Genomic DNA, 17,448 nt, shown 5'->3' with positions numbered 1-17,448 from the left:
TTTCTGAAGAAGGGTCTAGGCCCGAAACGTCAGCTTTCCTGCTCCTCTGATGCTGCTTGGCCTGCTGTGTTCATCCAGCTCTACACCTTGTTATCAGAGACAGACTAGCGCATGGTTTAAGACATGAAGCAGTCCAGAAGAGGTTACTAATGGAAAGAATTCTAGAGTTAAAGAAAGAACTGGAAATAGCAGTTTTGAAGGAACTAGTAGCTATGGAAGCTCAACAGCTAAGCTCAAGCATAAGAATTCATAAAATGACAACCGAGACACAAACATCAATGTAAACTCAAAATTACCATCAGTGTGCAAAACCAGGTCATTCATCAGCAAATAACTAGTATAAAGAAGTTCTATGCAGAAACTTAAAAAAAAAGCGCATTTTGAACAGGCTTGTTTCAGGAAAAAACATGAAAAACATACAGCAAAAGGACAGAAACCAAAGAACAGATAGAAAACTTACATAGTACAAAAAGGACATGAGAAAAGCCTAGATTCTCAGTCCAACAAGAAGTTGTTATTAAATACACTGATCATAGATGGTGATATCAACTGATGCCGATAAGAACTAAGGTGGACACTACAGCAGTGGTTTCACTGGTACCTCAAAGTGTGTATCAGAAGCAAATGAGTCACTTTGTGCTGCGTACTAAGAATGTACAAGGCAAAGTGGTGCTTGTAAAGATTTGTATCAACATCAATGTTCATTTATACAATCAGTTAGAAGCTTTATCCATACACATCACAAAAATAAACTTTCCATCTTTATTCAGAAGAACGTGGTTGGAGAAAATCAAACTCAACTTTGCTGAAGTAAATCACTTATCAGATTCTGAGACTAAACTATCATAAATTCTAAAGAAACATGCCATTGTTTTCAAAGGGGATGCTGTAAACATGGAAAAGATCTCTGTCAAATTGAAAATCAAGGATGAGAATCAAGCAAAATATTGCAAAGCTGGAACAGTGCTTTATACAATTAGATCGAAGGTCAGGGCAGGTTTATAGAGGCTGATGGAGGTGGGAGTCCTTGAACACAAATGTGAGCAATTGGGCCTATCACATGCCTATCATACCGGTGCTGAAGAAAGATGCATCAGTACACATCTGCTGTGATTTTAAGGTCACTATTAATCTACTTATAGAATCACAGTGGAATCACAACTGCACCTGTGAAATTAAAATGTGCTTAAAATAATCAGCAGGTCATGCAGAATCTGCGAAGGGAAATATAGTTAGCATTTCAGTCAACAATCTTTCATCAGAACCTTGAACTGGAATTAGCACTATAACTCCAGCCACCAAAGAGAAAAGGAGTCAGGAATGAATGTACATGGCACTGCAGCTGCTGACACATGCACAATTCTAATGCCTTTCTGGTTCGTGGTAGCAGCTTTAGTGTTGCATATACAGCTGCAAAGCATCAAATCCCATGTGGGATAAACTTTGCAATACATCACATATTTCCAAACTGGAAATGAAGACTTCAGGTTTTAGTAACAGTCTTCTGAAGCAAGTTCAAAAACTTTTGTGAAAGCAATTCTCAGGCAGCTCAGCTGATCGTTAATGAGACTGTTAAGTCCAGCAGCATGGTCTCAAACTTCACATCGGCCAATGACTTTTTAGTTAGTACTGTCTATTTATTTATCAAAGGATAATTCACTGTAGAAAACAGAACAAATCTATTTGATAGAATCTGTAAAATGTTCCACTCAAAAAATGTGTTCCAATTTGTTTCAAATCAGAATTTTAATAATAATGACTGATAAACGAAGAGAGTATTTTGAGGAACAGTCAACCCTAAAATGATACTGTTTTAACTGACTCACTACTATCAAGCCTCACTTTGCGTCTCAAAACTTAATCTAGGACGACTAATTGCAAATGATAAAGTCACAGACTGATTCATTACAGCTGACACCATAGGCCAGACTTTCATTCCTGGATTGAGTGTGGAAAGACTGGAGAGTTCCTGTCTCCACAAACCCAACCTTAAAAATGGCTACACTGCTGTTGGATTTTCAGTCCATGGGTTGGGCTGGATCAGATATTGAGGCAGCTGCTCGATACAGAGGTGAGCTCGTTGGAATGCCTGTGTATTGGATCCAACACTGTGGATGAAGTTAAAAATAAAGAAGGAAGCATTAATATATATCTATACCAGTGAGAAATCTTTTGTAAATAAAACATACCATTAGTGATCACAGGTTTAAAATTCATCTCATCAGTTCCATCCAATGATTCAGATCTTTTTCTTCTGTCAATGGGTTGATTGCTTTTGACTGACTCGTGACTGTGCTTAGATTTTGGACCAGGTCGCCTGTCTACAACTTCACCTGGAAAGACACAATCAAAATATTTAACATCTATGGTATTTTCTTTACTTACACCCGAAGTGGGTCCTGTCGTCAACATGGAAAGGCAAATCAGAACAGAACTTATACACTTAATGGTAAGGTAAGGAGTGGTGTTGAACAAAGAGACCTTGGAGTGCAGATAAATTGTTCCTTGAAAGTGGAGTCACAGGTAGATAGGATAGTGAAGAAGGCATTTGGTATGCTTGCCTTTATTGGTCAGTGCATGGAGTATAGGAGTTGGTGCGGGGGAGGAGGGGGGGGGGGGGAGCAGCATGTTGCAGCTGTGCAGGACATTGGTTCAGCCACTTTTGGAGTATTGCATGCGATTCTGGTCTCTCTGCTATAGGAAGGATGTTGTGAAACTCAAAAGAGTTCAGAAAAGATTTACAAGGATGTTGCCAGGGTTGGAGGGTTTGAGCCATAGGGAGAGGCTGAATAGGCTGAGGCTATTTTCTCTGGAGCGTCGGAGACTAAGGAGTGACCTTACAGAGGTTTATAAAATCAGGAGGGCCATAGATAGGGTAAATGCCAAGGTCTTTTCCCCAGTGTGGGGGAGTCCAAACCTAGAGGGCATAGGTTTGAGGTGAAAGGGGAAGGGTATAAACGAGACCTAAGGGGCAACTTTTTCATGCAGCGGGTGGTGCAAGTATGGAATGAGCTGCCAGAGGGAGTGGTGGAGGCTGATGCAATTATAACATTTAAATGGCATCTGGATGGGTATATGAATAGGAAGGGTTTAGAGGGATATGGGCCAAAAGCTGGCAAATGGGACTAGATTTATATAGGATATCTGGTTGGCAGAGACAAGTTGGACCCGAAGGGTCTGTTTCCATGTTGTATATCTCTGTGACTCTATGACTTGAAAATACTGGAACGAACAGAACTACAAAACTTCGCAGTTTATATAGCCCATCCTAAATCTTCACAATAGCAAAGAGAAGAAAATAAACAATGGAAATGCAAATCGTTTTCTTCTCTGGTATAAAGAAGAAAGTACGAATTGTTTCATCTTATCTATCCTCACTATCTCTTATCAAATCATTAATGCAAGACAATAAACTATTTAAAAGTAAACTACCTATGCACCTTTCTCTTCTGAATGTAAGCCTGCAATCTCCAATTTGTTGCCATCTCAAAACAACTACTTTGATTCAATTTACCTATTCCCTTAACTGGTAACAATATCTCCCCTCACTATTCTCACTTCCAGAATAAAAAAGTTTCTTGATTTCACCTCATAACTCAGATTTGATTAGTTTCGTTGATTTTTTTGTTCGCAATCCCTCAAATATCCAAATTATCCCTGGAAAATGCTGTTAACCTTTTTTGCATGTAGCAACAATAAATGTAAAGTACCAGATGGGGTTGCACTAAGATTAATCACCTCCCGAATTCTGTTCTTCGCTCTGGCTACTTATCACAAGGTCCAGTCAAATTTCATTACTCCTGCCACACAGTGTACTGTTCGTTTGGACAGATATCCACCAAAAGCTCCAGTTTCCCTGCACAAATTGTATCCTGTACCAGAGGCCAATTAATTTAGATTTCCGCTGTTTATTTCCTTTTCTCTGGTGTCATTAATTTTCCATTTTTCCACATTATGTACAGTTTGCCACTCAGCAAACCATATTCAGAACTTATCCAGGTTCTGTTTTACTAGGTTTGCCTTGTTATTGTTAAATTTCATTCCTGCTTAAACAAGCTTAAATAATTTTTGTCAGGGCAAAACTAAGCTTCCATTTTCCCTGATCCTAAAAGTGAAATAAAATGTATCTGCTTGATTCTTTCTGGTTCTTGCTGTATTTCTCAGCAGTCTTCCCTTGGCAGTGATGCTAGAATGGATTACCATGCCAGGCACCAGTTAAATTTGTAGTTAGTTCATGATTTTGACATCAGGAGCAGAATACGTACATTAAAAAGGATCTCACCAACTTTGAACAGATGTTCCTTCCATCTGCTCATTAAAGCAGATTAAAATTTAGAAAGTAGTTTCTGGTGGCTTTCAAGCCAATAAGTAACATGGCTGAATTTAATTGCCCTTTTCCCAGCTCTAACAGGGAGGTGGGATTACAAACATCCCTGTGATCTTAGATGGTAACAGTGGATAAATCCAATCCCCGAGTGAAACCTGGATTAATAAATTACGTGCTTAATTTTTGCAATTGCTAACCATGGTTAGTAACTTAACTTTCACAAGAGGCTGCCAATATTCTTTAACAAAAACAACACAAGTTATTACACAAAAGAAAGAATAACACTCTCTTTCCCTCTACAGATTAGAACGATTCTATCGCCAAAAAGTAACAATTAAATCTTTTCCCTGGCAATAATCTTTCCATATAGTCAATCCCAATGAAATATCAATCCCATTTAACTCTATTTTTTTCTTAACTGACTCTTTCCAAGATAATTCGTTCCCACTCCAATGGCCAAAACTCTTTTCAGTTCCAACAACTGGAAACTTCACAAACTTACAACCTGGAGATTCTACCGACCTAAAGACTATCCTTCAGCTAGAATGAAATGTTCTCCTGCACTGAAACTGGATTCTCCTGAACTGACACCTGATTCTAATCTGAACTCAAAGAAACTAGGAGGTCCTGGCCCATTTTCTCTCTATATCATAAATGTTCAAATTTGTAAACACTTCATCAAACACATCACAGAAAACATACTAGGCACTGACTGAAGTTACATGCTTTCTTGGAAATGACATATTTACTTCACAGTTCCAAACACCGTTGACTTCTTAAAACAGAACTGAAACCAAAATTTATCAACTCTTATTTTGAAAATCCGAATTCCCAAATAATATATTTTATCACAAAACAACTGAATAGATCCATTTTACAATATCAATGCGATATGTCATTTTTGATTTTCTAAACTTCTACTTAAATTTTATTTTGGATGTTAGAAATTCGAATTTCTGCAAGAAATGGAAACTGAAAACTGCAGATGAAAATGTAAAGAAAACAATGAGTAGCAGGTTTCTCTGATGTGTGTGCACTTCAAATTCATAATGGAAAGAAAGTACTTATTTTATATGGAGATATGTGTGGTTTCAACATTGACAATCAATGTGACAATCTCTAGATGCCCTAAAGCTAATGGTGGGCATTCTCCAAGTACTGAAAGTTCTTGAACAACTATGCTCCCACTAATGATGCTAAATTTGGATTTGCAAGATGATAACACAGTGATAACGTAGTAAAAATGATGCATGTCCAAGGTACAATGACATAGAGTCATAGAGATGTACTGCATGGAAATAGATCCTTCGGTCCAACTCATCCATGCCTACCAGATATCCTAAATTAATCTAGTCCTATTTGACAGCATTTGGCCCATATCCTTCTGAACCCTTCTTATTCATATACCCATCCAGATGCCTTTTAAATGTTGTAATTGTAGCCACCTCCACCACTTCCTCTGGCAGTTCACTCCATACATGCACCACTCTCTGCATGAAAAAATTGCCCCTTAGGTCCCTTTTAAATCTTCTCCCTTTCAACTTAAACCTATGCCTTCTAGTTTTGAACTCCCCTACCCTGGGGAAAAGACCTTGACTATTCACCCCATCCATGCCCCTCATGATTTTATAAACTTCTATAAAGTCACCTCTCAGCCTCCAACGTTCCAGAGAAAATAGCCCCAGCCTATTCATCCTCTCCCTACAGCTCAAACCTTCCAACTGTGGAAACATCATTGTAAATCTATCAGGGAGACCAGAATTACACACAGTATTCCAAAATGCAACTTTGAATGGAGCTTAGAGGCAACTGTGGTCCCACACATTACTGCTTCTGGTATTCTTGGTGGTAAAGGCTGCAGGGAAGGAAAGTATTATTGAAGAAACCTTTTACTCTCATGTACTTTATAGTTCAACCATACTAAAATAATGTTGCAACCTTGGAGGATGGGTAGGTACCGAGTCTAATAGCAGATGTACCATGTCTAGAAAGGATATAAGCTTCTCGATTGTTATTGCCACTTCTTCAAGCATGCAAGCAGCAAATATTCCATGACATCCCTGGTGAGCTTTCTAAATGATAGAAGGAATTCTGAGGTTCAAGCTCTGAGACATTTGTTGCAAAGTACCCAACCTCTATTATTGTACCACAGTATTGATATGGCATATTGAATTCTGGTCAGGAATGACTCCTCAGAATATTCATGGTAGAAGGTAGAACAATCAGAAATCATTGTACCATTCAAACTCAAGGGGAGATTACTGGGTGCTCTTTTTTCAGAATGGTTTTCATCTGATCTTCATGTGGTGACAGCTTTACTTGCAACTTCCAAGTCTGGGTATCATACTGTGTCACAAACAGTCCTGGGCAAGATTCTCCAATATAGTCCCAGCTGAGAAGGGATGAAATGGCTTCTCTTATTTATTAGCTTGCTCTGTCATTTGATCACAACAAGGTTAATTAAAAAGGATCTCCTCTCTGATAGATACCCTTCTCTCATATCAAATGAATTAGTTTTAAAACAAGCCAATTTAACCAAGCTTTGAGCTTAAAAAAAAAGTGAGGTTATTGGTTATTACATACAAAAATAAATAACCCAAGTCAGCTTAGACAATACATTCTAAACCCAGGTCTACTAAAATCTAGAAGGACAAAGGCAGTAGATATATGGCAGCACCACCATCTGCAAGTTCCCCAACAAGCCATTCAACCATGCTAACTTGGAAACATATTGTCGCTGCTTCAGTATCACTGGGTTAAACTCCTGGAAGTCTCCCCATAATAGCATTGGGTGTTTACCTACAACAAATGAACTGCAGCAGTTTAAAAAGACAGCTCACCATCATCGGAACCAGTGATGAGAAATAAATGCTTCCACCCTGTGACACACACATTGTATGAATGAACGAATTTTTTAAAAATCACAGATTTGAAATAAGAAATGACTGAAAAGAAATGATACATGTTAAGAGATAAACGTATTAGTCTCTGGGTTGGTCAAGGAGTATAGATAGTATAGCCTAGTTGAGCAGTCGATTGAGATTCTTATGTTTCCAGGTTAATTCAAAATTATTTTGTCCCATTTCCTTTTGACTGGTCTGGTGGCTGGTATCCAGCACTTGACTGATGAAGTCTGTTTTGTACTGGTTCCTTTTGACTGACTTGCTGACTGGCCTCCAGCACTCAGGGTGAGAGTCTTTTCCCTGAAATGCAAAGATACTGTGGGAGGAAATCAGGGCACCCGGAGGAAACCCATGCAGACACGGGAAGAATGTGCATCTCCACACAGTCGCCAGAGGCTGGAATCGAACCCAGGTCCCCGGCGCTGTGAGGCAGCAGTGCTAACCACTGAGCCACCATGATGCCCATGAACTTCACAGTATTATTGAAAATACTTTCCATTAGTTTACGGATGCTTGGGAATAAGCTGATTGGGTGCTAGTGGGCGAGTTAGACTTCCAGTTACGGCATCAAATGGATAATTATCTGTATTGTTATGTAGATGCCAGTGTCAAAGCTATACTAAACCAGTGATGCACAGGTATGTTGCACTTCCTTTGGGATGTTTCCAAGGTCTACAACTGAGGTCTGGGCATTTAGATGTTTCTTAACATCATCTGGAGTAAATCACACACCAGGACACTGGCATTTGTGATATTGTGGTCCTCAGGAGAAGGCAGAGTTGGATTATATGAACTGCACTTTTAGCTGAATGTATCTGCAAATACAATCTTACCTTTATGTTAAGCTCCACTGTGGATCATGATGAGAATGCTCGTGGAGGCTTCTCATCCTGTCAGTCACTAGCACTGGGTCAAAATCCTGGAACTCTCCTCTTAACAGCACTGTGAGTCAACTTACCCACCTACTTATGAAAATAATGTCACCACTTTATAATGTGACATTGCCATAGTACTAAATGAGACAAGTTAAAGTAGTTTCTGGGGGCTATCGACAGCAGCAGAATTGTATGAAATTACAATTTTCAACTTAGTGGTTTGATAAATCCCTCATCTTTGGTAACTATCAAATTAGGAAACCAACTCTACACTATTGCAGAGTTGAAAAATTAATGAAGAATAATTTGAGACATGCCCTTAGAACTAAGCAATTACACAGAAGCTATTACAGTCTATAATCATAACTTAAATAAAAAGACAACATAATGAATCTGAACTTGCTAATGAAACATAGAAACATAAAAATAGGAGGAATAGGCATTTCAACCCCGTGAGTCTGCTCTGACAATCAACATGATCAAGGTTGATCATCAAACTCGATACCCTGTTCTCACTTTTTCCCTATACTTTCTGATTCTTTTAATACCAAGAGCGATATCTAACACTTTCTTGAAAACATTCAATATTTTGGCTTCATCCGCTTTCTGCAGCAGAGAATTCCACAGGCTCATTATGCATTGGGTGAAACAATTTATTCTCATCTCAGTTCTAAATGGCCTCCCCCTTATCCTTTAACTGTGACCCCTGGTTCTGGACTCCCTGGTCATCAGGAGCATCCTTCCTGCATTTACCCTGTCTAGTCCTGTTAGAATTTTATTGGTTTCTATAAGATTCTCCTCTATTCTTCTAAACTCCGTGAATATAGTCATAACCAAACTAGGCTCTCTTCATATGTCAGTCCTGCCAACTCAGGAGTCAGTCTGGTAAACCTTTGCTGCACTCACAGTTGCCAGCACATCCTTCCTCAGATAAGGAGGCCACTATACAATTCAGCATGACAAGTACTTAAATCCTCCATGAAGGCCAACATTCTGTTTGCCTTCTTCACCACCCACTGTACCTGCATGATTAATCTCAGCAACTGGTGTACAAGGACACCAAAGGTCTCATTGAACCGCCCTCTTTCCCAGTCTATCACCATTCAGATAATAATCTGCTACCAAAATGGAAAACCTCACATTTTTCCATATTATATTTCATCTGCCATGCATTTGCCCAGTCATTCTCAGAGAATTTTGGAATCATACAATACAGAAACAGACCTTTCAGTCAAACCTGCCCACGCCATCCATGTTCCCAAACTAAACAAGGCCTACCTGCTTGCATTTGGCCCACATCCCTTCAAAATGTTCCTATTCATGAACTTATCCAAATGTCTTTCAAATGTTGTAACTATATCTACATCCACCACTTCCTCTGGCAGTTCATTCCACACACAAACCACTCTGTGTAAAAATGTTGCCCCTCATGTACTTTTTAAATCTTTCTCCTCTCATCTTTAAAAATATACCCCTTAATTTTGAACTTCCCAAACCTAGGCAAAAGACCCTGGTCATTCATCCCATCTATGCCGCTCATGATTTTATAGGCCTCAATAAAAGGTGACCCCTCAATGTCCCACACTCCAGTGAAAAAAGTTCCAACCTTTCCAGTTTAGTTTTATATCTCAAACCTCCATTCCCATCTGGTAAATTTTTTCTGAGCCCTCTCCAGTTTAATAATATTTTTCCTATAACAGGGTGACCAGAACTGCACACAGTACTCCAGAAAAGGCCTCACCAACATCCTATACATCCACAAAAATGACATCCCAACTCCTTCACTCAAAGGTCTGAGCAATGAAGGCAAGCGTTGTAAACACTTTCTTAACAGCCCTGTCTACCTGTGACACAAACTTCAAAGAATTATGTATCTGAATCCCTAGGTCTCTCTGTTCTACAACATTACCCAGGGTCCTACATTTATAGAACATACACAGAACATAGAACAGTACAGGCCCTTCGGCCCACGATGTTGTGTCAAACTTTTACCCTAATACTAAAGGTCTATCTAACCTCCACCCCTACCTTATACTATCATCCATATGCCTACCTAATAGCCGCTTAAATGCCTCTAATGAGGCCGACTCCACTACCCCCTCCAGCAATGCATTCCACGCCCCTACCACTCTCTGAGGAAAGAACCTACCTCTGATATCTCCCCTATATCTACCTCCACTCACATTAAAACTATGTCCCCTCGTAATAGCTACCTCCACACTAGGAAAAAGTCTCTGGCTGTCCACTCTATCTATACCTCTGATCATTTTGTACACCTCTATCAAGTCACCTCTCATCCTTCGTCGTTCTAAAGAGAAAAGCCCTCGCTTTCTCAACCTTTCCTCGTAAGGCCTTCCCTCCATTCCAGGCAACATCCTGGTAAATCTCCTCCACACATTTTCCAACGCTTCCACATCTTTCCTGTAATGAGGCAACCAGAACTGGACACAATACTCCAGATGTGGCCGAACCAGGCTTTTGTACAGCTGGAGCATAACTTCACGGCTCTTGAACTCAGTCCCTCTATTAATGACACACCATACGCCTTCTTAACAACTCTATCCACCTGGGTGGCAACTTTCAGAGAACTGTGGACATGAACCCCAAGATCCCTCTGCTCCTCCATACTGCCAAGAATCTTTCCGTTAACCCTGTATTCAGCTTTCAAATTTGTCCTTCCAAAATGATTCACCTCACACTTTTCAGGGTTAAACTCCATCTGCCACTTCTCAGCCCAGCTCTGCATCCTATCAATGTCCCTTTGTAACCTAGGACAGCCCTCCGCACTATCCACAGCTCGACCCACCTTCATATCGTCCGCGAACTTACTAATCCACCCTTCCACTCCTTCATCCAAATCATTTACAAAAATCACAAATAGAAGAGGACCAAGAACAGATCCTTGTGGTACACCACTCATAACTGAGCACCATGTTGAATATTTTCCATCCACTACCACCCTTTGTCTTCTAAGGGTCAGCCAATTATGAATCCAATCTGCCACATTTCCCCGTATCCCATGCCTCCTTACTTTTTGCATGAGCCTACCATGGGGAACCTTATCAAATGCCTTACTTAAATCCATGTATACCACATCCACTGCTCTACCTTCATCCACGTGTTAGGTCACGTCTTCAAAGAATTCAGTAAGGTTTGTGAAGCATGATCTACCCCTCACAAATCCATGCTCACTATCACGAATCAAACTGTGCCTTTCCAAGTGATCATAAATCCTACCTCTCAGAGCCCTTTCCAATAATTTGCCCACCACTGACGTAAGACTAACTGGCCTGTAATTTCCAGGGTTATCCCTATTCCCTTTTTTGAACAAGGGAATGATGTTTGCCTCTCTCCAATCTTCCGGCACTATACCCGTGGACAGTGAGGACAAAAAGATCATCACCAAAGGCCCTGCGATCTCTTCTCTCGCTTCCCCATCAGGCCCGGGGGACTTATCTATCTTCAAGTTCCTCAAAATTTCTAGTACATCTTCCTTACTAACATCCACCTCCTCTAGCCTACCAGCCTGTTTCACAACGTCCTCCTCTGCAACTAGGTCCCTCTCAGTTGTGAATACCGAAGAAAAGTATTCATTAAGGACCTCTCCTATCTCTTTAGGCTCCGTGCACAAATTTCCTTTACAATCCTTGATCGGTCTTCCCTTTCTCTGGTCATTCATTTAGTCCTCACGTACGTGTAAAAAGCCTTGGAGTTTTCCTTGATCCTATCTGCCAAGGTTTTCTCATGCTCCCTTCTAGTTCTCCTAAGCCCTTTCTTCAGCTCTTTCCTGGATAACCTGTATCCCTCTAGAGCCTTTTCCGTTCCTTGTTTCCTAAACCTATATAAGCATTCTTCTTCCCCTTAACCAGTCATTCGAGCTCTCTTGAGAACCAAGGCTCCCTCACTCGGACCACATCTTTGGTAGGGACAAACATATCGAGCACACGCAGTATGCATTCCTTAAACAATCTCCACATTTCAATAGTGCTCTTACCTGACAGCATCTGTTCCCATTTTATGTTACCCAGTTATTGCCTAACAGAATTGTAATTACCCTTCCTCCAATTATAAACCTTACCCTGCTGAATGTACCTATCCGTTTCCATGACAATTGTAAAAGTAACAGAGTTATGATCGCTACTGCCAAAATGCTCTCCCACCAACATGTCTAACACTAGGCCCAGTTCATTGTCGGGCACCAAATCCAAAGTGGCCTCTCCTCGTGTTGGTCTATCTATGTACTGTGTCAGGAATCCTTCCTGGACAAACTGGACAAAATCCGCTCCATCTAAACTATTACAACTAAAAAGTTTCCCATCAATATTTGGAAAGTTGAAGTCACCCATGACTACAACCCTGTGACTTCTGCACCTTTCCAGTATCTGCCTCTCAATCCGCTCTTCCACTTCTCTGCAACTATTAGGGGGTCTGTAAAAAACCCCCAAAGTGACTGCTCCTTTCTTGTACCTGACCTCAACCCAAACTGATTCTGTAGACATATCATTCTCGAACTGCCTTTCAGTAGCTGCTATACTAGCCCTGACTAGCAATGCCACTCCCCTGCCTCTTTTTCCACCCTCCCTATTTCTTTTAAAGCATCTAAATCCCATTCCTGTTCCTGAGTTACCCAAGTTTCTGTAATGGCCACAACATCATAATTCCAAGTACTGACCCATGCTCTAAGTTCATCCGCCTTATTTCTGATACTTCTAGCATTGAAGTATACACACCTCAAACCATTTCCGTGTCCACAATTATGTTCCATCGACCGCATTTCTTTATTAACAACCTCACTCCTTGTTGCATCTGTTGGAAGGCTGAATAACTCATCCTCTGAATTACAAATACAGTTCCCCACCCCCTGCCAATCTTATTTTAATTTTATAAGCCTTGCCCTTGTTTGTATTACCAAATGCAATGCCTCACATTTACTCAAATTTAAACTCAATCTACCACTCCTCAGTCCATTGGCCCATTTGATCAAAATCTTTTTGGAATCTTAGATAACCTTCTTCACTGTACCACCAATTTTTGTATCATCCGCAAACTTATCTGACCATGCCACCTATATTATTATTCAAATCATTTATATAAATAACAAACAGAAATGGACTCAGCACTGATCCCTGTGGAATACAGCTGGTCACAGGCCTCCACCACCGCCCTCTGTCTCCTGCCATAAAGCCAATTTGTATCTAATTGGTAAGCTCACCCTGAATCCCATGTGATCTAACTTTATAATCTGCCGTGTGGAACCTTGTCATGGGCTTTAGTAAAGCCTAAGTAAACAATGTCTATCACTTTGTCCTCAGCAACCTTTTTGGTTACTTCCTTAAAAAATTCACTCAAGTTTGTGAGACATGATTGTCCTCAATGCTGACCAGGTTGAGCAAGAGACCAACTAGACAGAGCAGTTAGAGTGAGAGAATAGGACCCTTAAAGATCAAAGAGGTTGTCTTTGTGTTGAACCTCAGGAGATGGGAGATATTAAATGAATATTTCACATCAGTTTTTATTTTTGAGTAAAAAAAAAAGGGTAGAAAATTCAGGGAAATAAATATAGATGTTTTGAAGACAGTTCACATTACAGAAGAGGAGTGCTGAAGGTCATGGAAAACAAAAAGGTGGATAAATCTCGAGGACCTGATCAAGTGGATCCTAGGACATTGTAAGAAGTTGTGAAAAGAAACTGTGGGGACCGTACAGAAATATTTGTATCATCTATCAACACGGGTGAAATACCAGAGGACAGGAGGGTAGCTAATGTTGTGCAATTGTTTAAGGAAGTTGTAAGGAGAAGTCTGGAAACTGTAGATCTGTGACTATCCCTGATCAATCCTCGCCTCTTCAAATGCATACAAATCCTATCTTTCAGAATCACTTCCATCAGTGTCAGACGCACAGGTCTATAATTTCCAGGCTTCTCTTTCCAACCTTTCTTAAACAATTGCACAATGTTAGCCACCCTCCAGTCCTCTGGTACTTCACCCATATTTATAGATAATACAAATATTTTCTGTATGGTCCCCGCAATTTCTTCCCTAACTTCCCAAAACATCCTGGGATCCACTTGATCAGGTCTGGAGATTTATCCACCTTTTTATTTTCCAAGACCCCCAGCACCCCTTCTGTATTGTGAACTGTTTTCAAAACATCAGTATTTATTTCCGAGCTCTCTAGCCTCCACTTTTTTCCTCAACAGTAAAAACTGATGTGAAATATTCATTTAATATCTCTCCCACCTCCTAAGGTTCAACAACCTCTTTGACCTTTAAGGGGTCCTAATCTCTCTCTCTAGTTGCTCTCTTGCTCAACCTGGTTAATCTTTCATCATGAAGCAACCCCTTCATCCCAGGAATCTTCCAAAATAGCTTGTTATATCCTCAAAAAACTCTAATAAATTTGCTAAACACAATTACCCATTTACAAAATCATATTGACTCTGCCTGATTGTATTATGATTCTCTAAATGTCCTGCTATTACTTCCTTAATAATGGATTCTAGCATTTTACTAATAATTACAGATATTAGGCTAACTGGCCTAAAGTTTCCAGATTTCAATGTCACTCACGTGACTAGAGTTGTACATCTATGGTTTTTGACCAATTTCTGTAATCTAGTGAAATTTGGATGATTATGAACAATGCATTTGACATCTTAACTGCCATATTTTCTCAAGGCCTCGGATATAGGTCATCAAGTCCAAGGAACTTGTTGACCTTTAGTCCCAATTATTTTCCTAGCACTTTTTCCTCAAATGATCATTCGTTCCTTGATTATACTTCTTGATTTTCTATCATTCTGGAACTCAGAGGCACAGTCTCAAGCTACAGGGTCCATCATTTAGGGCTAAGTTGAGGCAAAATTTCAGAGTTGCAAAGACTGGACTTAGATTTGTCATCTCTCTGGGAATCAAGGTCTATGGGGAGCAAGTGGGAATGTAAGTTGTAGCAAGTGATCAGCAATGGTCTTACTGAGTATCAAGTAGGCTTATGGGCCCTTGTGTTCTACTCACTCTTATTATGAACACTCTTATTCTATTATTAGACACTTAGAATCCAGACAATTTTGCAGGCATCTTCTGAAAGGAAAAGGTAAATTCAGAACAAAACTTCAAAGGAAAACCAAGAGGGAAAATTACGATTGACATCACGAAGCTTGTTTCACTCCAGAAGAGTAATCAACATGTGCACCTCCAGTTAACGCACTAAAAGCAAAATAATCCACGGAATCATCTTCTCAGCTGAGTGCCAAGATAAACAAGAGGACAGGCTCCTTCTAAATAATAGGCTAACTTAACTAAGATAATATTCAACTGCATTTAGCAGCTGAATCAAAGGAATAGATTTTATTTAGAAAATTACATTTTAGTGATCACTGTACAATTCTCAAGTAAATCAGTACCAGTTTTCACTTCAAAAAAAATGACATTACAACTTTTATCATGCAAAATACAGTTTTTGCATAACCCTATTGTAGCTAGCAACAAAATTGGTAAAATTGCTCCATCTGTAAAATACTAATCTAACAACTCTTAACTAAAATGCCCTAACTGCCAAGAAATTAGGATTCACATTAAATAAGATTTTAGCAGCTAAAAGGAGCCAACTTAAATTCAATAAATATAATTGGTAGAGTACAATTGAGAGAATATACCCACAAGAAATTACCTCTGCTGCTTCTTACAAACCAGCAATGCCCATATAACCTACAATTCTTAGATTATTTTCTGATGCTCTGCATTTTAAAATTAAATACACCTGCTGTATTATAAAAGGAACACAATGTACCACTTGAAGTATCTACTCACTACAAATCTACTTTTGAGTAAAGATATTGTTAGATGTAATGAGTTTCCAAGCAGTGGGCAGACAACACCTTTTTAAGTCATACGGGCAGAAATTCAAATGAAAATAAAAAGTACGGGTGTAAATTAATTCAAAAATGCAAAGTGGAAAAACACTTACAAATTTAAAAATTGCAACTTCAAAAATCATGCAATTCAGCATTTCACATTGCAGCAATTCATTTGATTATGGATGAAGTCAGGCATTTTTTTGTAAACAGATTCTTCACCTGCCACATTTCCATTGGTACAATAGCCAAGCAACATGACCAGACAATGTTTTGCTCAATCTAATACCTGGGACATCACTCAGTGCTGTCTATGACAGATTCACACAAATAAGTTGTGACTTGTCACTCTTGCTCCACAGCTCAATCCCACCCGTCCTGACTTAATTCTACAGGTAGCAACTCTCCAAAAAAAAAAAGGACATGGGCAAACATTATGTTACAAGTAAACCAATGCAAAATGGAAACAGTGTACAGGTGAAAGAAAGCAAACTGATCATAATAGCATATTCAGCAATTAATCTGAAATCAACTGGGAGTGGCAATAAATAAAACAAGCAGCATTCTTATTTTAAAAATTATATCTACTGAAGAAAAGATAAAATTGCATAGTGCCATGGTTACACTAAATCAAAGTCACCATGAAAACATCTAAGCAAAAAAGCCAAACAGAGAGGCACAAAGCAAACTCAAACATCAAAAGACTGAGGTATAATTAAAGATTTGAGGAACAAGACTTCTTCAGTCACATATATTCTTCAGGAAACTAAAGTAAGGGTACACGAGGGCCCAGATCTTCTTGTTGGAATCTCTATTTCTGACTCAGATTGAACAATAAGTTACTTTTAGAGGAGTTTGCTAACCCAAACTCAAGGTCAGGAGCTTTTCCAGCTGAAGCAGCAATCCACACAGGCAGCAACAGATTGGATCAAAGAAATCACATTTCCTTTTTCACTGCAGCTGCCGTATTCTACAATTTAAAGGTGTGAAAGGCACTTGTGATGAGAGAAGGTAGATAAGGTAAGTGAGGGGCTATGGGCACCAGGTGGCCAAGGAGCCATGGATGTCAGGTGGGAGAGGGGTGCAAGTGATGGATGACGACGTTAACATTGACATTATTAAGAAAAATCTATTCAAAAATAATCTGCTCACTTTGAGGTCTGTCAGAACTATTTAGGTTTTGACCTCATGAGAGCCTTGATCCCTATATGAACAAAAGAGTTGAACAAGAGAGTTGGAATCAAGACAGCTGAGGGTAACTGCCCATGACATCAAGGCAGCAAGGGTGGCATCATGGAGCCCTTGCAAAATTAGACTCATTGGAAATAGGTGGAGAACTCTTCACTGGTCGGAATCATACAAAGGAAGATGGTTGTAGTGGTCAGAAGTCAATTATCTCAGCCACAGGACATCACTGCAGGAAACCCTCAGTGCTGTATCTTGGGTCCAACCATCTTCAGCTGCTTTAGCAATGACTTCTCCTTCATT

At 39.6% G+C, this 17,448-nt stretch overlaps 1 protein-coding gene across 1 annotated transcript in view; it reads right to left on the bottom strand.

Annotated features, from left to right (window-relative positions):
• LOC109921378 (DIS3-like exonuclease 2) overlaps nt 1–17,448 on the bottom strand; it is a 229,517-nt gene that overhangs the window by 199,498 nt on the left and 12,571 nt on the right. The window contains exon 3 of the mRNA XM_048604586.1: nt 2,190–2,333. Within this exon, the coding sequence (XP_048460543.1) occupies nt 2,190–2,333 (144 nt within the window). The remainder of the gene's footprint in view (nt 1–2,189; nt 2,334–17,448) is intronic.

The sequence above is a fragment of the Rhincodon typus genome, chromosome 13 (assembly GCF_021869965.1).
Source record: "Rhincodon typus isolate 14 chromosome 13, sRhiTyp1.1, whole genome shotgun sequence".
Taxonomy (NCBI): Eukaryota; Metazoa; Chordata; class Chondrichthyes; order Orectolobiformes; family Rhincodontidae; genus Rhincodon; species Rhincodon typus.
This window is presented reverse-complemented; position numbering and strand designations above follow the sequence as displayed.